The 22,366-nt window shown below is 44.7% G+C and overlaps 1 protein-coding gene across 1 annotated transcript in view; it reads left to right on the top strand.

The window, feature by feature from the left end:
• LOC128843861 (transient receptor potential cation channel subfamily V member 6-like) overlaps positions 1 to 22,366 on the top strand; it is a 43,476-nt gene that overhangs the window by 803 nt on the left and 20,307 nt on the right. Inside the window, exons 2-7 of the mRNA XM_054040950.1 lie at positions 15,747 to 15,844; positions 16,686 to 16,808; positions 18,550 to 18,690; positions 19,220 to 19,318; positions 19,563 to 19,738; positions 22,144 to 22,290. Coding sequence (XP_053896925.1) covers positions 15,747 to 15,844; positions 16,686 to 16,808; positions 18,550 to 18,690; positions 19,220 to 19,318; positions 19,563 to 19,738; positions 22,144 to 22,290 — 784 coding nt within the window. The remainder of the gene's footprint in view (positions 1 to 15,746; positions 15,845 to 16,685; positions 16,809 to 18,549; positions 18,691 to 19,219; positions 19,319 to 19,562; positions 19,739 to 22,143; positions 22,291 to 22,366) is intronic.

The raw sequence follows: 22,366 nt of genomic DNA, 5'->3' as shown, positions 1-22,366 counted from the left end.
TCAGCGAGTGCTTGCAGCACTTTTCTATTTGTCTCTCTTTCAGATTTTTTTAAGGAGGAATATCTCTGGACTTCAAATTTTCTCTCTGCTCATCGGTGAAATGAGTTTAGTGGGTCTCAGTTTCGTCCCCATGAATGCATTGTGTAAGCCTACTGCATAACTGGGCACAATATGCAATTTCTGCTCAAGAGGGATGCAGCGCTAGAATAGCAGGGGGTGTGTTAGGATAGAGAGGCATCGGCAGAACTGTGTGAAGTTCCCAGGACTGGAATTGCCAGGGGGAGCTCTGTAGGGCAGTATTGAAGGGAATCGGGACAACTGATTGTAGTTCCCAAGGCTGGAATAACAAAGGGCTGCAGGATAGGTGTGGGATCCACTGACACATCTGTGTGGGGAGCCCAGGTAGAGATTAGCAGTTGGATTGCTGGAGATCAATATTGAGTTGCATGTTCAAGAACTGTATGTGGGGAAACACACAGCATATGTCTGCATTATGCCTGCCTGTGACTAGTAGTATCTGCTCCTTGCTTTCACAAGTACTGATTTCACTCCCTTAAAAATATGTCATTTATGCTCCCTCTCCAGCTGCCATTCAGAAAGGTCATGTCAATATGAAAGTGTTTTTGTGCAAAACATCTTATGAAGCATCAGCATGAAATTCATGTACTTGCTAATTGTGTGTGTGTTAGTGCTGCCATAACTGCTTGCTTTGAAAAAATGATGGCTTGTTTCAGAGGAATTGCTTCTTACCTCCCTGAAACCCTTTGCCTTTCTTTTCTCCCTGAGCACAGCTGGTCCAAAGCATTGTTGTCCTGCACCCTGCACAGCCACTTGTGCCAAGTGGGTATAAAATGCTACTGGATCAGGCTGATGTTTTGCACCCACTTGGCACAGTCATAGGTGACTACCCAAGGTGCAGAGCAGCAATGGGCTTAATCTTCTTCTCCAGGGGGAGTTATAGGTGCTCAGAACTTGTCTGTATGAACTATATTGCCCATCACCTTAGTAAGTGTTGGATCAAGCTCTTTGCTGCTGATGGTGCCTTTCTCTTGTTGTATGAAGAGATGCAGGAGATGCAGCTGCATTTCAGCAATGAGGATGAAGTGTACTCTGTTCATGCTCAGTTTGTGGAGCTGTGGGATTTTTCTATAGCAGACCTTTACAGAGATGACAGTCTTTAGGCTGATGTGTTGCACACGTTCACTTAGAGAGCTCTAAGAGCTTCTGAGAGCTTGTTTTTCATAGTTGCCTGTGAAAGCCCTCTTCATACATAATTTCTGAATGTTCATAGAGATCCAAACAGCCTTTCGGCTTATCCCTTCCAAATGCACACACTTGATAGTTGTGGGGGAATGTGAACATTCCTTCCTTTCCAATACCCCTTCTATACAGCTTACGTCACTTCTATAAGCAACACTAGCATACAGTAAAGTCCCCACAGGGAGTTATACCGGCATAGCTATGGCAGATGCACTATGTTTATACCACTAGAGTTCTGCCAGTCACTTTCCCCATGGAGAGAAGCCCTGAGTCTCATCTTTAAACCTTTATTCTCTCCCTTTATTATTATTGTTATTATTTGTATTAAAATAGCAAGACCGCACTGTGCTAAGCACTGTACAATCAGAGAACAAAAAGATGGCCCTTAGAGCTTAACCTCCTAGCTGCTGAATAAGGTGCCACTGAATTTGATCAAGCCTTTAATACAAAATGTTACGGAGAGGTAATATTACAGAAGAGAGAGAAAATGCTTTTAAAGGTAGAAAAGTTTTAAGTCATACTAGCCTGTGGAAATCTTTTTCTCCCCAAATATATCTAGCCCCTTCCTTTGGGGAGAGGGAGGGAATGTTTTACAAGGAGGCTGCTTTGTGGATTTGAGTTTTGTAATCCATGTATAGGCAGAAATGAAGGGAAACCAGAAATCTTCCAATTTGGTGACTTACTTATTGAACTGTCCCTAGAAATCCTTCACTGCTCCAAGTTTTTGGAAAAAAACTAGTGTAAGCCAGTGAGGCTTGCACTGCATTTGGGTAATTTTGTTTTTGCAGTCTTGGTGGTCAGATACTGCCCTGGACTATTCTTGATTAACTTGTTCTACCACTACAATAGAAAACACATACTGGATAGACAGTAATATTCTCCTTTTCCTTGCACTCCAAACTATCCCATTATAATCAGTGCTGAAACTAGTGCAGAATTTGTCTCTCTTTGTCTGTCTAGTCCACAATTCTATCTCAGATAGCAGCTGATTTTATAATTTGCCTTGTTGTGTAATATTTGTATGATGGGACAATAACAGAATTTCTTCCTGATCTCTTCCAGTTGACAAGCAGAGGGATTGAGAGCTGTAGTAATTACTCATGTGTGTCCATCCTTCTTTGAATCTTATTGAGCTATTTCCACAGTTTAATCTTGCATTATATAACAGTGCCCACAGGGGTGACAGAGTGTAGCAAACGTGACAGCATTTCACACTGAGAAAGAAGGGTCTTTGAGTTCACTTTTCCTCTCCCCTGACATTCCTTTACTGCTAAGCAGCATTTCCTCCCCTGCACAGCATGTAACTGGGCATGGGATGCTGGGAACTTGGCAGCTCACATCCATGTGTCTGCTTTGTGAGGTTATCTGTGGAGGTGAACTCTGAAATTTGCATAGGATTTAGGTGTATTACCTTATAAAAAGCCAGTATAAAGGAGATGTGCAAGAATGCAGCAATTACCATCCCATCACGTTAATGAGTCACACTGTGAAATGGTTGAAAATAATTATGGAGAAGGTGGAGGGGGGGCGGGGGTGGACTGTAGCATCAGGTATGAAACAAACAATTTGGGTTTATGCCAAGAAAGTTAATAATGGATGCAGTGTTTTCAGCCCAAATAGTGTAAGAGGCATACAGGGAGAAATGCATGGAGCTGCACTGAGTGTTTGTGGATTTAGAGAAGGCTTATGACAGTGTTCCTAGAAAATTGTTCTGTATGTACTGGTCAGAGTGCTGGCCAATGATGAAGAGAGAAAAAAACTACTTCACACTCCCAAAATGGCAATGCTCAGGTGGACACCGGACAAGATGAGAGCTGATTGTCTATGCAACAAAACAGTATGAGCCATAATGCAGATAGGCCCCATCATGGAAAAGCTGAGGGAGTATCAACTGAGATGGTTGGGTCATGTGAAGACCTAGAAAAAGGTGGTTCACGATGCTGAAGGAGGACATGAAGAAGGTTGGTGTCAGCTTGGAAGAAGCACTTGACAAGAATGCTTGGAGATAAAGAACAAAAGTCTCCAACCCCAACTGATGGGACATGGTAAAGGCGAAAAAGGAGAACTGATAAAAAAGCAACATTTAGCCTGGGATTTTAGCGAGCTAGGAGCTAAAAATAATTCAGATTAAAATAATACCTATTTTACCTCATGGGACATTGTGAGGCTTACCGTAATTAATTTATGCGTGTGAAAAGACTTTGAGATCATCAGTTAAAAAGCACACTAGATATTAAAGGTATAATTATAATTACATGTAAATGGCATGGGGTGTTATAAAGATTCTATTGCCATGAGTTTGGGACAACCTGCATAACTTGCAGAGAGATATGCAGGTCATTCTGAAGTAGTCGCAATAAGAAGTTTATACCCCTCTACACCACCACCTATCTTGGTAATGTACATATTTGCCTTAGTTTACTGGGGAGGGTGGTTGTGTGGCTCTTTAGTCTCAGATAATTCAAAGGGGGTGGCAATCTAAGGGGAATCACACACCTACAGGAACTTGGTACAATATCTCAAGAATAGCAGCAGTATTTATTTGATCTTAGCTGGCTTTCTCCAGGATAAGTAATAAATTTATACAAAATCTCTGGAATCTGCTTATAGAAACTACGCCATAAGACAGTGGTTCTCAAACTTCCATACTGGTGACTCCTTTCAAATAGCAAGCCTCTGAGTGCGACCCCCCCCCCCCTTATAAATTAAAAACACTTTTTTATATATTTAACACCATTATAAATGCTGGGTGGAAAGCGGGGTTTGGGGTGGAGGCTAACAGCTCGCGACCCCCCATGGAATAACATCGTGACCCCCTGAGGGGTTCCGACCCCCAGTTTGAGAACCCCGCCATAAGAGAATTCCACTGAACACCAAAAAAAAATTCCAATACATAAAACTTGGGTATACAGTGCAGGCGAGAAGTTAGAGCAAGCGGGTGACTGGGAACCAGGACAACTGGGTTTCTTTCCATTTCTTCTACTGACTCACTACATGACTTTGGCTGGGAAAATCATTTCACCTCTGCACGCTTCCCATTTGCCCCATCTGTGCCATAGGAACAGTAATGCCTATTGTACCTCATGGAATATTGTGATGCTTAATTAATTAATGTGTGTAAAAGGTCTTTGAGATCATCTGTTAAAAGGCACAAAAGGAATTAAAGGCATTATTATAATTACATATAAATAGCATGGGGTGTTATAAAGATTCTGTTGCCATGAGTTTTGGGACAACCTACCTAAGTTGCAGAGAGCTATGCAGGTCATTCTGAAGTAGTGCCAATAAAAAGTTTATACCCCTCCCACCATCAACGCATCTTGGTAATGCCACATATTTACCTTGCTTGGTTTATTGGGGGGGGGGAGGGGAATTGTGTGACTCTTTAGTCTCATCCATGCAGTTTTTTTCCATTTGAAGTACTTTAATTACTATGTACTCCGTGTCATAGCTGTATGAAATAAGCTCAGCTTTATGTCATGAGATTGGATGGCTCAGGATTTGTGACGGGATACACAGCGTCTTTTGCCCCTAAATCAATGGATCCAATCTGCCCTACGCCGGTGGCAACAATAGCAATAGTATTTTTCATCTGTAGATCTCAATGCAATTTACAAAGGAAGTTGGTAATGTTTTAGAGATTGAGAAACTGAGGCACATGACTGGCCTAAGGTCACCAACAAAGCCAGAAACTGAACCCAGGTTTTCTGAGTACCACTCCAGTACTCTAGCCACTAGTTCACAGTGTCTGAAAGTTAGTATCAGCCTTTGGCTTTTCATTGGCCTAAGTGAAATGATCAGTGACTTAAGGCCTAAATGTGCCAATGAGCTAAAGCTACATTCCCCTGGAGTCAGTCACAGTGTTTACAGAACACAAACAAATGGCCTGTCACTCAACCTACAGGCTGTGTGATAGGCACCTCTCTTCTTACATCTCCTGTGTCTGCACCCCAATGAAAACATTAGGCCAAGGTTTTCAGAAGTAGTAAATAAGTGACCTGATTTTCAAAGGTGCTGAGCAAGCAGCCTTCGCTGAAGTCAGTGGGAGTTATGTGCTCCACATCTGTGAACATTAGTCCTCTTTTTTTTTTTTTTATCTAAATATGGACTTAGGAGCTTAGCTCTATGCAGCCAATTTTTTTAAATCTTGGCCTTCATGTTTTCTCTGGGAAAGGAGTGGAAGTGCTTCTCCACCACAAGCAGCTGTCAGGGAAGTGGAGCTGTTCTAGGACTGGGTGGTAAGGTTAATGAAGAAGACCTCCAAGAAAGATATGTGGGTCCTGTGATTCAGATCTAGCTGGTTCTTACTGAGGGGGTTAAGATTTGTGTTGAAGGATGGGAGATAAGTTTCAGAGAACAATTTAAACTTGCTATTGTCTTGGTGAATATATAAAGGATCCATGATGAATTGCTGGCCCAGCTTTAGTCTCTCAGTACACACTTTAGGTCCCCTAGTGGAGGAGTCCTGGGATGTGGTTCCTGACTGGATATTATCCCTGGGGAGGAGTTTCTGTTTGTAAGCAGGGTGGGTAGTTTAACCTTCAAAGGGGGGAAGCCTTGGTTTGCAACTTCTTGTCTGTAAGTATTTGTAATTAGTAACTCAGCAACACAATGAGTTTTATTTATTCTGAGTTTTATTGCTACACTTTGTTTTCACATATTCAGGCTGATAGGCACCTTAGAAATACCTAACATACTTATTGTAACAAACCTGAGGCCACCTAAGATTTCAAATTTGTCACTGTGCTGGAACACTATGGCATTTTGGTGCTTACAAGTGACAACGGGAATAAAACATGGATTCTTAGCCTCCTGCCCAAAAGCACAAGCCCCAACACTTGAACTACAGGAGAATCTCTGTTTGCATCAGAATGGGGTTTGACATGCAGTTGGGCTGTTCTCCATCTCTCTCTCATTCTCTCTCATTCACATGCAGTTCCCAAACTTTTTCCTTGAAGCCTCTGTTCCAAAGCATTGAAGTTTGGGTTCCCCATCCCTTAGTCCCATGTCTCCATGCCTCAAATGGTTACCCATTCATCTACTCTCCGTTCTTTCCCTTCTCATCTTGGCTTTCTAATAGAAAAGTAGTTTTGCTCCTTTTCATATTTTTTTGCCTTTCTCATCATTCTCTTAACTCACCTGAAGGCTACATGCTGCTGGACAAGTGGAGGAGGGAGTTTGGTGGGAGGAGGGGGAGGAGTGTCTGTTGGTGATTTCATAGTGATGAGCTGCTTCTGCTCTCATGGCTGTGCTGAGGACCATGGGTGCAGAGGAGTGAAGCTTGGGCCAGTGGGCTACTTCTGAATCTGTGTGTTAGCCCTGTTTATGTTAGAGCTGTGCATGGTATTACATACTACCACAGGAGCAGGGAGTAAAGGCTGGTAGGTTTCAAGATTCTGTCTGATGCTTTATCTGCAGCTGTCAGAGGTGCAGCAGGAGTGTGGGGGTGGATCCAGCATCAAGGACCTCTTGCTGCTCCTCTTTTCAGATCTCATCCTTTGGACTAGTCTGATGCCCCTGTGGTGAGGCCGGTCTCAGGTGTAAAACCCCTGACTACACACTAGCTGTTTTGTTTCATTTCAATCAATACACTGGCTTTGCAAATATAAATTCTTTATTTTCAGAAAAATCCCATAAAGCCAAATTCCCCTGGGGTAAACTGCACTGAATTCTATGGGGTTATCTTAGGGATGGTTTGGGCCCATATTCTTTCCCTCCTTATCCTGTCAGCCAGGGTTCAGCTTGAAAACTCTTTAAAGAACTGGCGAAGAAGCTGTCAGTACAGATGGAAGACACCCCCTCTTGTGCCTTAGCAGAAGATGTTTGTGAAATCCCGTGTTTGGAACCATTTCTATTAGGAGGATATAGTGACTCTCCCACTCAGTAGTTGACCCACATGCTCCAATCCTTGCTATTTCCTGTTGGGTTTTCCCCTGCTCCTTACTTCACCCCCATCCAGCTGATGAAAAACAAAGTGTGACTTCTGCAATTTATTACTGAGTCATTTACTAATAATTGTATTTAATAAATACTGCATAGCCTTGATACACAGGACACACAGACTCGAGGAGCACCTGCAAACAGCCACATTCCTTCCTTCCCTCGCTACAAGGAATCCAGTTTAAGTTTCAAGATCTTCCTCATTGCCCACACTACACTGTGGTGTGGTGGGGTTGTGCTTGCTTATGGGACAATCCCAGTGCGGTCTTATAAAGGGGTGTTCACTAATGAAGGACAAGTCTTAGCAGCTCCCAGGAGGCATCCTCAATTTCCTCGGCTTTTCCAAACCTCTGGAGTCTGAGCAAGCAGGCTAGAAATCCTGGGCGGGAACTGGTTTCCCTTTGTGAAATTCCCTGCTCTTGCCACTGGTCAGACCAGAAATACGCGTAAACAGCCTTCCTGTCTTCCAATCATGTAAAGTGGAGCCAGAGGAGGCAGCTTAGTGAAACAGAGAGTAAAAATTAGTTAGCATTTAAAATATTCCAAAAATAATTAATATTTTCACCTGGCCCAAGGTTTGGTGACTTTTTTTGGTTTGTTTTTCACATTATCTGAACTGGTTCACCCCATTCCTGATATTTACACACTTGGAGCACTGCTGTAGCTTATAAAAGTCTGGTTCATAGTTATAATTATATGGTTTGGATGACAGCCAATTTCCCCTGTTAGGTGCCAGAAAATTAAATGAGGATGCATGTGGAGCAAGTATGTAGACCATGGCTTTAGGAGGTAGGTGAAGTTGAGGTAGTATAGTTCAATGATTACAGAAGGGAACTAGCTGTCAAGATTCTAGTCCTGGCTGAGTTACTGATTTTCTTGTGGATAAGTCACAGGAGGGATAGCTCAGTGGTTTGAGCATTAGTTTGCTAAACCCAGGGTTGTGAGTTTAATTCTTGAGGGAGCCACTTAGGGATCTGGGGCAAAATCAGTACTTGGTCCTGCTAGCGAAGGCAATGGGGCTGGACTCAATGATTTTTCAAGGTCCCTTCCAGTTCTAGGAGATAGGACATCTCCATTAATTAAAAAAAAAAAAAAAATTAAGTCCACATTTTCAAAAAATGGCCACTGATCTGGGTGCCCAACTCAAGACCCCTAAAATTAGAGGGTATTTTTGAAAAAAATTGGTCTAATCTTTATAAAATGAGGATAATAATTAATACTTGGCTGTCTCTCAGAGGCTTCATTAGTAGTTTGCAAGGGGTATACAGATCCTAGTATAAAAGGTGCTACAAAAGCTCATCTGCGTCCATGCCTTCCCAGAACAGTCTGTTGCCCAATCCTCCCTTCTCCTGCAGTTCATTCTAGCAGTCCAAATGCCTTCTTAGCCGTGCTTTGGGGGGGGTTAGACTTTTCCAGGAGCACAGGATCTTCCTGGGCCAAAATCCTGACAGCACTACATCTTGCAACCTTGCTTCACTTGTGTTGAGTCCTGCAGGTTATGTTCCTGCAGTGTGATTTCCTCCCCCCCTTGTCTGGTCCTAGCCATAATGTCATCAAGTCCACCTGCTTTAAGCAACAACATATACAGGTAGGCTAAACAAAGCATTCTTGTAACTGAATATGTGCTAGGGATCAGAAAGACACGTAGAAGATCACACTTTAAGCACTCCCTGGCTTATTCAGGATTGTTCCCCATAGTCTGTTCTCCAGGGCTTTGTTCATCCTTGTTTTCAATAACTCAGGCAATGAGGCTCACACTGCTTCCTCGGTGACAGGAAATATTTCCTGATATTCAGTAGGAAACACACCTCTTTGTTCATTTTCACCACTTTATTCCAAGTCCTAGCTGTACTCAATTCCTCCCTTCCCTGCTGTTTGCAGCCATCAAATATGCGTAGGTAGTTACACACACACACACACACACGACTTAATCAAACTATTCATTTTTTCCACTTATTCTTCTAATGTTTCCTGATTTTTCTTTCTTCTCTGAATTCCCTCCAGTTTATTAACATCCTTCTGGCACAGAGATACCCAAAATTCAATGTCACATTCCAGGTGTGACTAGACAAGAGAACGAAAAAGTGGATTTCAAAAGAGTTTTTAGTTTCAGGGCTCTAAGGTGGTACTACCAACAGAGAGACTGAAATAAAAAAATTGCATCAAGAAATAAATCTGATTTTTACACTGCACAATGTCTCCAACTTAAAACATTAGTTTCCTTGCAAGTTCCCTGTTAATGGTGTTGTGTGGATTTTCATGTCAGTTCTCCATTCAACGGGTTGTTGAGAGACCCCGGCTGTGTGCTACTTCTCATCTCTGTGACTGTCCATTCTAATAATCAGAGCGGGTTGCAAGGTGATTTTTGTGAACAAACAAGGCTACTTCCTTCCATTATGATTCGATGGGCTGTATTATTCATAAGTAGCCTGGTGACTGAGCATGGGTGTATTGGTGAATATGTTCTTGAGTCCCAAATGTTTCAAGAATTTTAAAATCCAGAAATTCATCCCACAGAGTGCATAGTTCATTATCAGCTATTTCTGTATTTAAAATGGTTTGGGCATCCCATCAGGGAGTGGAAATGATACCATAAGACTTAACAGTATGTAGCGCATTGGCCACTTTGTAATGCCCCACCATGGGTCATCAGAAGTGATAGAACTACTTAAACTAAAGGAGAAGTTTTGCTAGATGCTAACATTAGTAGTTGGTTATCCTGTGTGGACTACCCACTAGAGGCTCCTCATGAATAGTGAAGAGTTGAAGAAAATAGTATGCAAACACTGCATAGGCTGAAATTTGTTCCCATAAACCACTGATTGAATACATTCGCAGAAACCAGGGCTGGATATTGTATGATTCACAAACAGAAAATGGGTAAACTCATTGGATAATGTGTTCTGACAAATTCCACCAGTTTCTATTAACAATATGAAGCACCTTTTGTTTTGTGCAGCACCTTTCATACAAACAGAGCCCTGAACCCACAGAAACCTTAGAGCTAAATAGTAAACCATGGGAGATGGAGGAAATCTAAGAGTAATAGACTTGGGACGTAACATTAAAATTGTCCTGAACTCTATGATTTTGATTTACAGGGGTTTGTGCCATCTTACTTTCATTTTGAATTTCAGGCTACAAGGATCTCCACCAACAGTGGTTAGATTATGAGAAGAGACAAAGAGGAGTCAGTGCCATATAAGAGACAAAAGAGGCTGGATTCTGCTCTCACATCAGCATGACTCTGGAGTAACTCCACAGTCATCAGTGGCACTTACTCTCACTAGTACACCAGTGTAAACAAGATACAATATGGGCTAAGGCCTCTTTTAGGTAAATCAGAATAAGTGTAATGAATAAATAAATGGAGATATCCTATCTCCTTGAACTGGAAGGGACCTTGAAAGGTCATTGAGTCCAGCCCCCTGCCTTCACTAGCAGGACCAAGTACTGATTTTGCCCCAGATCCCTAAGTGGCCCCCTCAAGGGCTGAACTCTCAATCCTGGGCTTAGTAGGCCAATGCTCAAACCACTGAGCTATCCCTCCCCCCAATACATTACACACGTGTAGAGATCTGACAAAGTTACAGAGTTTGGATGCAGACTCAGATCTAAATTGGAACTCACCCAATGAGGATTTCATTACCAGTGTTGCCAGATCTCACAATGTCAACATGAGTTTAGTGATACTTGGCCTTTTGTCTTAAAGCTCCAGCTCTTGGAGTCAAGTGACTCTGACAAACTTGGATTTCTTTTCTTTTTTTTTTTTTTTAAGTAAGTTTCTAGGCCTTGTGGTTAAGGAAATAAAAAAATATGTTCTGAGTGCACCTCAAAGGCTCAGAAACCAAGAAGCCAAAAAAAAAAAAAATCCAAAATTAGTCTTTAAAAAAATCACGATTTTCTGGATGTCTGATGTATGATTTTTGAACACTTGGGGTTTGCCAATACTAGGTTCTTGTTTGGGCCTGCTATATGGAGGCATGAAAGTTTCAGTTCTGATCCAAACTTCATCACAGTGTGAACGGTTTGGGTCTGGTTATTTTTTTTTAGACCCAGGAGACATCTGACAATGTAATAATTTGGTATAATGGGGAATCTTCAGTCCCATCTAGTGAAAAGTTAAATTTAAAACTCTGCATGTGGGGTGGGGAGGAGTGGGGTAGAGAAGGGAGCTTGCAAAGGGCTTGGGAAGTGACTAGGTGAGGGGAGACCAGCTCCTTCTAGTCCTCTGTATGCATTTGTATTTCTCTGTGTGTGCTTCTTTCATTCATTATCCAGAAAACTGTGATCATTAACCCTTCAGTCTCAGGGCTCCTTAATCCCCCTGGGAAACCGGATACTTCTTCCTTACAAATGGGTCTGAGCTCTAGCCTGTCTCTGTCACAAGGTAAACCTTTTCCTGCCCCCTCCTTCAGAGACTGAAGCCCACATTGTAGGATTAAAGTAACACTCCTGTTGACTATCCTTGACCCCTTTCTACTGAGATTCCCAAGGCTGGATAGAGCCAGCCGCTTCTTACTCTCAGGTTGGAGGGGCACAGGGCAGGATGAGATCTTCAAGGGGTGGCCTGTGGAATTTCCCCAGCCTTCAAGAGCAGTGGTCTCCAAACTTTTTTGATCACACACCCCTATCAGTAGGGTTACCATACGTCTGGATTTTCCCGGACATGTCCGGCTTTTTGGGCCTCAAATCCCCGTCCGGGAGGAAATCCCCAAAAGCCGGACATGTCCGGGAAAATAGGGAGGGAGACGCTGGGACCAGAGCCTCTTGGCCTGGGCCGGACGGCCGCTGGAAGGAGCCGCTCGGCCGGGGGGCCGGACTGGGCCACACCTCCTCGTGCCCCCCAGCCCCAGCTTACCTGCTGCCTGCCTGCTTCAGACTTCCCGCGAATCAAATGTTCGCGGGAAGCAGGGAAGGGCGAGGGGCAGGGGGGCGAAGTGTTCAGGGGAGGGGGCGGAGTTGGGGCGGGGCCAGGAAGGGGCGGGGCTGGGGCAGGGGCGGGGCTGGGCGGAATTGGGGTGGGGCCGGGGCCCCGTGGAGTGTCCTCTTTTTGGACACTTAAAATATGGTAACCCTACCTATCATTAAAAATTTTTGAGCATGCACCCCCTGCCGTGCCGGCTCTACCATTTTTGCCAGAGCACAAAAAAAAAAAAAAGGCGCTCGGACTCCTGCCAAACTAAGGGAGCAAAAAAAAAAAAGCGTTCCCCCAAAGATCCTCTTGCGCACCCCCTGCGGAGCATGCACCCCACTTTGGAGACCACTGCTCTAGAGAGGTGGAGGGGCTGCACTATGACTCATTCCTCACACTCTCCCTGCAGCTCCCAATGAGTGCAGCAGTTCTGCCTTGGGAAGAATGCTGGTTTGGCAGCCATTCATGCTTGGGGCTGGTGGGGCTTTCACTTACTACTGGCTAACTCACTGAGCATATTTCCCCTTTTGCTTATTTCTCAGAATGTTTCTTATCATGTTTGCTAATTACTGAATGTAGATGTTGCCATAAGACCTAAGACCATTGGTCCATCTTGGCCAGCATCCCACCGCCTGGTGTACTGGATCAGATTGATGGTCCTCCTCGTCTTGAATCAGCAGTGAGCTACCGTACGTGAAAACAACAATAGCAGTTGGCAGACTGGGCCTGCAGCATCCCCCCACCAGTTCAAAAATCCTGAGATCAGCTTAAAAATTATGAGATGTTTTAAAATAATACATTTGGGGTTCTTTTTCTTTGCCTCCTGGCTTTTGAATCTTTAGGGGACACTTGGGTCATTTTTTAAACTTTTCCCTGCAACCATGAGGGCTAGAAACTTGCTGTTTTAAAATCAAATACTGGGAATTTCACATCATCATGTGCCTTGCACAGCTGGGGCTAGAGAAAAGAACCAAATATTGTAAGACAGATGATAAAATTGTGGGAGTTGGCTGCACCCTCTTGGCAAGGCTCTATGAAGTTCAGGAGATTGATCTCATCATGGGATCCTGCCACAGATGAAACCCAGGGCACTGTGCGGATGCAGGTTCTTAGTCAACCCAAACAAATCTGATGAAATAATCAAGAACCTGGGGTGTGGGTAAAACCAGCCAAGAACATTCTTCTCCTACAATTGTGCCATTTTATTTTGAGCTTGTTTTATTTTAAGTAGTCATGGGATAAGAGGGAAGATCCTTTCATGGACTGAGAACTGGTTAAAAGACAGGGAACAAAGGGAAGGAATAAATGGTAAATTTTCAGAATGGAGAGGGTAACTAGTGGTGTTCCCCAAGGGTCAGTCCTAGGACCAATCCTATTCAACTTATTCATAAATGATCTGGAGAACGGGGTAAACAGTGAGGTGGCAAAGTTTGCAGATGACACTAAACTGCTCAAGATAGTTAAGACCAAAGCAGTCTGTGAAGAACTTCAAAAAGATCTCACAAAACTAAGTGATTGGGCAACAAAATAGCAAATGAAATGTAATGTGGATAAATGTAAAGTAATGCACATTGGAAAAAATAACCCCAACTACACATACAATATGATGGGGGCTAATTTAGCTATAACTAATCAGGAAAGAGATCTTGGAGTCATCATGGATAGTTCTCTGAAGACGTCCACGTAGTGTGCAGTGGCAGTCAAAAAAGCAAACAGGATGTTAGGAATCATTCAAAAAGAGATAGAGAATAAGACGGAGAATATCTTATTGCCCTTATATAAATCAATGGTACACCCACATCTTGAATACGGCATACAGATGTGGTCTCCTCATCTCAAAAAAGATATATTGGCATTAGAAAAGGTTCAGAGAAGGGCAACTAAAATGATTAGGGGTTTGGAACGGGTCCCATATGAGGAGAGATTAAAGAGGCTAGGACTTTTCAGCTTGGAAAAGAGGAGACTATGTGGGGATATGACAGAGGTATATAAAATCATGAGTGGTGTGGAGAAAGTGAATAAGGAAAAGTTATTTACTTGTTCCCATAATATAAGAACTAGGGGCCACCAAATGAAATTAATGGATTTAACATCCATGAAGTTCTTCACACAGTGCACAGTCAACCTGTGGAACTCCTTGCCTGAGGAGGTTATGAAGGCTAGGACTATAACAGGGTTTAAAAGAGAATTAGATAAATTCATGGAGGTTAAGTCCATTAATGGCTATTAGCCAGGATGGTAAGGAATGGAGTCCCTAGCCTCTGTTTGTCAGAAGATGGAGATGGATAGCAGGAGAGAGATCACTTGATCATTACCTGTTAGGTTCACTCCCTCTGGGACACCTGGCACTGGTCACTGTCAGTAGGCAGGATACTGGGCTGGATGGACCTTTGGTCTGACCCAGTATGGCTGTTCTGATGTTCTTATGAGCTTGTTTGATGGCATGTGCTTTACTGGCTCAGTTTCCCGTAGCTGGTATAAACCCAGGCTGCACAATTTCAGTGCTCCATAACTTCCACAATTCCCTTCAGCAATAGGGAAAAGATGTTTATATTAACATTTGGGTCTTTAGCTCCCACACAGCACGAGATACAGTTTAGCTCCTAGTCCAGGGGTAGGCAACCTATGGCACACGTGCCGCCTTCGGCACGCGAGCTGATTTTCAGTGGCACTCACACTGCCCAGGTCCTGGCCACTGGTCCGGGGGGCTCTGCATTTTAATTTCATTTTAAATGAAGCTTCTTAAACATTTTAAAAACCTTATTTACTTTACATACAACAATAGTTTAGTTATATATTATAGACTTATAGAAAGAGACCTTCTAAAAACGTTAAAATGTATTACTGGCATGCGAAACCTTAAATTAGAGTGAATAAATGAAGACTCGGCACACCACTTCTGAAAGGTTGCTGACCCCTGTCCTAGTCCATTAATTGTGCCTCTGGAGCTTTGGGGAGTTGAAGAGGGGTTTTTCCCTTTTATTTCCAAGTGAAGAGACACTATTTGTATAGTGATCCCTGAAATAAAGGGATGTAGTTGCTGGCTTTTTTGCTCCCAAGCTACCTGGACTACTGATAGCTAAGGTCTCTAATAACTGTCAATGCAGTCTCTTAGCCTCTTTCACTGACACACTTTCAAACAAAGAAACTATCTGTTTTAAATGTGGGTAACAGTCTAGAAATTGAAACAGTTTGGGAGTCACTTATTCCAAAGCATAACTGACCCTTTCTCATCTCTTTCCCTCTGCTGCCACCATGTGGTCTCATGTCAATGCCACAAGTACTCCTGTTCTTCTTTTTGTGGATACAGACTAACACGGCTGCTACTCTGAAACATGTCAATGCAGTAAGAGTTGATGATTTCCCAGTTCTTGTTATTCTTTTATTGAGCTCTGTCTCTGTCGTGGTGGTGGTGTTTTTCTTTTTTTGTACAGGGGAGGGAATTCAAAGAGTAGCACCAATGCATAACAAGCACATGACTTACCTATCAGGGTGGAAAGGTGCTAAGCTTGAGGGTTGCTATTGGCTCCAGAAAGCCATGTTGATCCTGAAGAATTAAATTCTAGGTCAGAGAGAAGTGGGTGCAATTGTGGTTTTTAACGTTTGTTTGTTTGTTTTTTCTTGGTTGCAGAATCTGGGAGTCTCCACTTCTCCAGGCTGCCAAGGAGAATGATCTCCGGGCCATCAAGAAACTGATCTCTGATGGCACCTGCGATGTCTATCAAAGAGGTAAATTGTCCCCTACTTTCCTGCTCCCTACCCATGACAAGACATGCAGGGCCTGTCAGTGTGAGTCTGTGGTTATTTGTCCTTAGTTTCTTCCTGGGGAGGCCACGACACTACTGCAGTGTAGGTGTGCACCACTACCTTCCCGTACGTGGTATCAGAACTGCCTGACTGTGTATCCTTAGCCCTTTTACTGCTAACAGCTGAAGGAGAGTGGCCAAGGCCTGGGCTTTTGGAGCAGGAGGAAAGGAGGAACCCAATGGCCTAAGTACTGCAGCAAAGTAAAATTCCTAGTTCAGTACCAATTATTCTATCAAAGAACTATTCAGCTCCTAGATTAATTATGAAACTTAGAGGTGGAAAAGATTTATTGGGTAATAGTTTGTCTAGACCTCTAGTCTCCCTTGCCATACCCAGCTTGCTGTAGAACTGTTCCCTGCAATAAATATCTCCAGCCGTGCTTCCTTCATCACCTTTGAGATACTCTCTTCCACACTGGAATATTATTGTATTACAGTAGTGCCTAGAGTCCACAACTGAAATCAGAGGCCCATTGTGTTAGTCGCTGCACCGATACAGTAAGAAGTAGTCCTTGCCCCAAAGAACTTACAAGACGAGAAGGACAAAGGATGGGATGGGAAACAGAAGCATGGAGAGGGAAAGTCAAGGTCACACAGCAGGCCAGTGGCAGTCAAAAATAGAACCCAGGTTTCCTGAGTCACCCTATTCGCTAGACTTCACTCCCACTCAAAAAGCTCCCACTATTAATATGAAATCTCTGCTCAGCTTTGTCTTATACATATGAATGACTAGATGACTTATATGCTTCTCTCACTCTCTCCAGGTGCAGTGGGAGAAACAGCTCTTCATGTGGCTGCCTTGTATGATAATATGGAGGCTGCTCAGGCTCTGATGGAGGCAGCTCCAGAACTCGTTAATGAGAGGATGACATCGGAGCTATATGAAGGTACCATCACCAAGACATGAGACTGAACTGGGATCCCTCTGGAGGGTCAGGAAATAAATATTACCCAGTGAGGACAATTGGTTAGAGATCTCCTACTTTGCTGTATTGCTAAACTACAGCATTGTGAAACATGTCCACAAATGTTTCCTGTTTGCTTGGTGTAACCTTGGGTTGAACTCTGCACAGGAACACTCACGCAGATACACAAAGGACAGGCTCTGATCCCTGTTGGGTCAGCTGGCTGTGCAGTGGAATGTGGAAAATAATTATCATGCTATGTATACTAAATTAGATTTTTGATGTTCAATTATCTGGTCCTCCGTGATCCCAGGGTTAACTCCTCCCTCCCCTTGCTCAACTACTAAGGGAAAGTGCTCTACACCAGCGGGGCGCAAACTATGGCCTGCAGGCCACATCTGGCCTGCAGGACCCTTTCTTCTGGCACCTGAGCTCCTGCCAGGGAGCAGGGTCGGGACAGGCTTATGGAGGAGCCAGCCCAACTCCCCGGCAGTGTGGTGAGCGGGGCAGAGGCTAGTCCCTGACCCCTCCCCTTCTGCTCGCCTCCCTCCCTGCCTCCCTCGCAGTCACAGTTCCCCCACCCCAGCACCTGGACAGCGTGGCTGCAGCTCTGGCCAGGTGGCACGGCTATAGCGCCACCAGACCTGGTGCTCCAGGGTGGCGCGGTCAGGGGGCGGGGAGCAGGGGGAGTTCTGGGAGGGGAGTGGTCAAGGGGCCTGCTGCCGGGGACAGGGGCAGAGCAAGCCAGGGCCCCCCTCCACCCAAAGCATGCTTGGCCCCTGTCCCCAGCAGCCAAGCCCAGACAGGGAGTGAGACCTGCCTGACTTCTAGGAAGAGCAGCCAAACCAGCAGGGGAAACACACAAGGAAAGGACTGAGCCCCCCTTTCCCACACCCCACAGGTAATGTGGGGCGGGGAGAGCAGGAAGGGTTGGACAGGGGGCCCGATGGGGGTGGTCAGGGAGTGGGGAGCAGGGGGGGTTGGGTGGGGGTTGTGGGGGGCTGGATAGGGGGTCAGGCCATGCCTCACTGTTTGGAGAGGCATAGCCTCCCCCAGCCTTCCCTACCCAGCCCTCCATACAATTTCTGTATCCGATGTGGCCCTAGGGCCAAAAAGTTTGCCCATTCCTGCTCTAAACCATCAAGAGATAGGCAGATAGTGCGGGTAAGAATATACAGCTGAAATTTTTTAAAAGATTTGAAAGGTGCTAAAGGGCCAGATTCAAAAATAGGAAAGGAAAGAATAAGTGCAATTGCAGAAACAGGAATGCCAAGTTAGGATTCAAAACAACAACGTTCCTCTCCAAAATAGTTTTTTTTTAAAAGAGGGGTTTTTACCCCAATCTCCATCTTGAAAATTAAAGATGGTGTCCCTGTCTAGTCACAGCTTAACCTGCTATTCATTCCCTGTGAGAGATACCAGAGTCTTCATCTGAGCATTTGGGCTCTTAGTCCACTTGCCAGATGAGCCTGGCATGTCTCTGCCCCACTGAAAGCCATCGTTCAAACTGCCCACGTGTCTCTTCGGTCTCCACCAGGAAAACATCTCAGATGTGCAGCCTGTGCATATTCTTGGCAAGTGGCAGAACTCTTTCTGGCACATGCCCATTAAACTTCACAACATACACACAATAAACCTGGGCGCAGATTACTGATCTCTGTTTTAATAGCTGGAGGTGGATTTCCCAGAGGATGTGTTTTATTTGGGTGCACATGTGTTGCAGGGCAGACAGCTCTCCATATCGCCGCAGTGAATCAGAACATTAATCTGGTGAAGGCTTTGCTCAAGAAGGGGGCCAATGTCTCCAGCCCACGGGCCACTGGACTCTTCTTCAGGCGCAGCGCCCATAACCTTATCTATTTTGGTACGTCCCTGTCTGCAGCTCCCAGGACAGACTGGGTTTCTTCTGCTCCTCTCTTACTAGAGGATTGGGTGATGGAGGGAGTGTGGAAAAAGCTTGCACTGATGCTGCCCATGCTATACCCACTCTAGATAAATACAGGGCTCAGCTCTCCAGGACTGTCAGTTACACACTTTTTACCAGGCACTCCAATTCATGTTAAACACAAATCATCCAACAGCAATTCTCTCACCTTACAACTAGCTAAACGGTGTCCCTTCTAAGAGCCTAGGTCTCCCCTAGCTGTGACCCATTCTGTCATCTTGACATTTTTTGTGTGTGTGCGTGTGTCGGGGGGGGGGGGATGTGTTTCACTCAGTAGTATGACTTTTTTGAGGTATGGGATTTATTGAACTTCTGGGTAACTCTCTTCCCTTCCCAAGCTCAGACTGATCGGCATGCATAGATTCCCATACATGTCTCCATCTGGCTTGTGTGCTTATTTCCTCGTGGTCTGAGTCTTATTTTCCCTCTGATTCTTCCTCTTCTTCAGGGGAGCATGTTCTATCATTTGCTGCCTGCATGGGGAGTGAGGAGATCGTCCGGTTGCTCATTGAAAATGGAGCTGACATCAGAGCACAAGATTATCTGGGTAAGAGTTCTGCACGGGCCAAGTGACTTGCATATGGCCAGGTTCTGCCACCCTTACACACTCTGAGCAGTTACTTTACTCCACATGCAGTTCCTGGGAGGGTGCTAGGGAAATGTAAGAAGATGTTAATGTTATCAATCAATAATATGCTCCTTAGTTTTGTTAATCAAGAATTATTTTTAATGCACATCAGCTGTTCTAGTCTGTATCATGTCTTGTGATCCCTACATTGCTTCCTCCATAGGGAACACTATTCTCCACATCCTGGTTCTCCAGCCCAACAAGACTTTTGCCTGTCAGATGTACAACCTGCTTCTCTCCTATGACAAGAGCGATGGGAGTCTGGGAACCCTGGACTCAATTCCAAACAATGAGGGGCTCACTCCATTCAAACTGGCTGGAGTGGAAGGCAACACCGTGGTGAGTTCATGCACAACACTGTTAGCTCTTCACAGAAGATGGCTTTCAGAAATGGGTAGCTCAAGTGTTCTCTGTCTAAGGCGACTGGCATCCAGGTAGCCTATTAATTGTGTAGAAAAGGAATATCAAGTCTTGTCTTCCTTCCTTTGCTGGGGTTCTTCACAGACATGGAGGACCAGGAAACTTCTCTCCCTTCTCTCCATTACCTAGCCTTCATTACTCTTGATGTCATACATTTAGTAGTTCTACGGTCAACCACATTCTTCCAAGAAAAACAGGGTAGACAAGAACTGAATTTCCAATTTAAAAACTAGGGCTGTCAGGTGATTAAAAAAATTAGCGCTGTTAAACAATAATATTTAAATCTTTATTTAAATATTTTGGATGTTTTCTTCATTTTTAAATATATTGATTTCAATTATAACACAGAATACAAAGTGTACGGTGCTCACTTTATATTATTATTTTTTATTATAAATATGTGCACTGTAAAAAACAAAAGAAATAGTATTTTTCAATTCACTTAATACAAGTACTGTAGTGCAATCTCTTTATCATGAATATTGAACTTACAAATGTAGAATTATATGTACAAAAATAACCTGCATTCAAAAATAAAACAATGTAAAACTTTAGAACCTACAAGCCCACTCTCTCTTACTTCACCCAATCGCTCAGACAAACAAGTTTGGTTACAATTTGCAGGAGATAATGCTGCCTGCTTCTTGTTCAGTCACCTGAAAGTGAAAACAGGCATTCACATGCAGGGCCAGCTCTGGCTTTTTTGCCGCCTTAGGTGAGCCCTAGGCAAAAAAGCCACCCGCCGCCCTCCTCCTCCCCGAGCGCGGCAGGGGAGGACGCCGAGCCCGGCCACGGGCCCACAATCCCCGACCGGCGGGAGCGCCAGGAGGAGGGCGGAGAGCCCCCGGCGGCCAGAGCGCCGGGGAGAGGGCGGCGAGCCCGGCTGGGGCTCTCCGCTCTCCCCGGCGGCCAGAGCACTGGGGGGAGGGCGGCAAGCCCGCCGCAGCTCTCCGCTCTCCCCGACCCGCTGGAGCACCGGGGGGAGGGTGGCCAGCCCGGCCGGGGCCCCGCCGCGCCACCCCCCTCCAGGCGCTGCCCCAAGCACATGCTTGGTGGGCTGATGCCTGGAGCCAGCTCTGTTCACATGGCATTGTTGTAGCTGGCGTCGTAAGATATTTATGATGCGCTAATGATTCATATGTCCCTTTATGCTTTGACCACCATTCCAGAGGACATGCGTCCATGCTGATGATGGGTTCTGCTCGATAATGATCCAAAGCAGAGTGGATTGACACGTTAATTTTCACATCTGAGTCAGCAGAAGGTTGATTTTCTTTTCTGGTGGTTCAGGTTCTGTAGTTTCTGCATCTGAGTGTTGCTCTTTTAAGACTTCTGAAAGCATGTCCCACACCTTGTCCCTCTCAGATTTTGGGCAGTACTTCAGATTCTTAAACCTTGGGTCGAGTGCTGTAGCTATCTTTAGAAATCTCACATTGGTATCTTCTTTGCGTTTTGTCAAATCTGCTGTGAAAGTGGTCTTAAAATGAACATGTGCTGGGTCATCATCCGAGACTGCTATAACATGAAATATATGGCAGAATGCAGGTAAAACAGACCAGGAGATATACAATACTCCCCCAAGAAGTTCAGTCACAAATTTAATTAACACATTATTTTTTTAATGAGCATCATCAGCATGGAAGCATGTCCTCTGGAATGGTGGCCAAAGCATGAAGGGGCATACAAATGTTTAGCATATCTGGCACATAAATACCTTGCTACAAAAATGCCATACAAATGCTTGTTCTCACTTTCAGGTGACATTGTAAATAAGAAACAGGTACCTTCCCCGAAGCTCCCTAGGCCGCGGTTCTCCGTTCCCGGCCAATGGGAGCTGTGGGGGGCAGGGCCTGGAGATAAGGGAAATGCACAGAGTCCTCTGCCCCCCTGCCCAGGAGCTGCAGGGACGTGCCTGCCGCTTCTGAGAACGGTGCGTGGCCCATGGCGCCACAGGGGGCAATCCTGTGGGCCAGATCCAAAGCCCTGACGGCCTGGATCCATCCCCACATTTCATCCCCAAAATTGCCTTTTCTATGATTTTATTTTTGCTTGAAGGTGCTAAAAATGACACCTTCTGAGCGAGGGGAGGCTTCAATACTGTGTGTGGGGCAGATGGTTGGATGTAGAGTTTGTTAATGCAGCAACAACCATTTTGTCAATGTCACAGAGAAGCAAACCTTTGAAAGATGTGAAAACTGCAAAAAGACCCAGTGCCAAATTTTAGTGCAGAACTTGTTTTAACCAATTTGGCATATGTGTACTATGAGTTGCATGAATTCTTGGGCATTGACTGATTCCACACCATCCCTTTCCTTGCTCCTCAGATGTTTCAGCACCTCATGCAGAAGCGAAAGCACACTCTGTGGACTTTTGGCCCCATGACTTCTGTCCTCTATGACCTCACAGAAATTGACTCCTGGGGTGAAGATCAGTCCTTCCTGGAGCTCGTTGTCTCAACCAAGAAAAGAGAGGTACACTGGGGGGTCAGAGTCTCTGTACAGAAAGTGTTTGTTTTGAAAAGAGAAATCCAACTGGACACTGAAAGTT

Source organism: Malaclemys terrapin, chromosome 1 (assembly GCF_027887155.1).
Source record: "Malaclemys terrapin pileata isolate rMalTer1 chromosome 1, rMalTer1.hap1, whole genome shotgun sequence".
Taxonomy (NCBI): Eukaryota; Metazoa; Chordata; order Testudines; family Emydidae; genus Malaclemys; species Malaclemys terrapin.
Note: the sequence above shows the minus strand (reverse complement) of the source record. Positions and strands in the feature narration are given on the sequence as shown.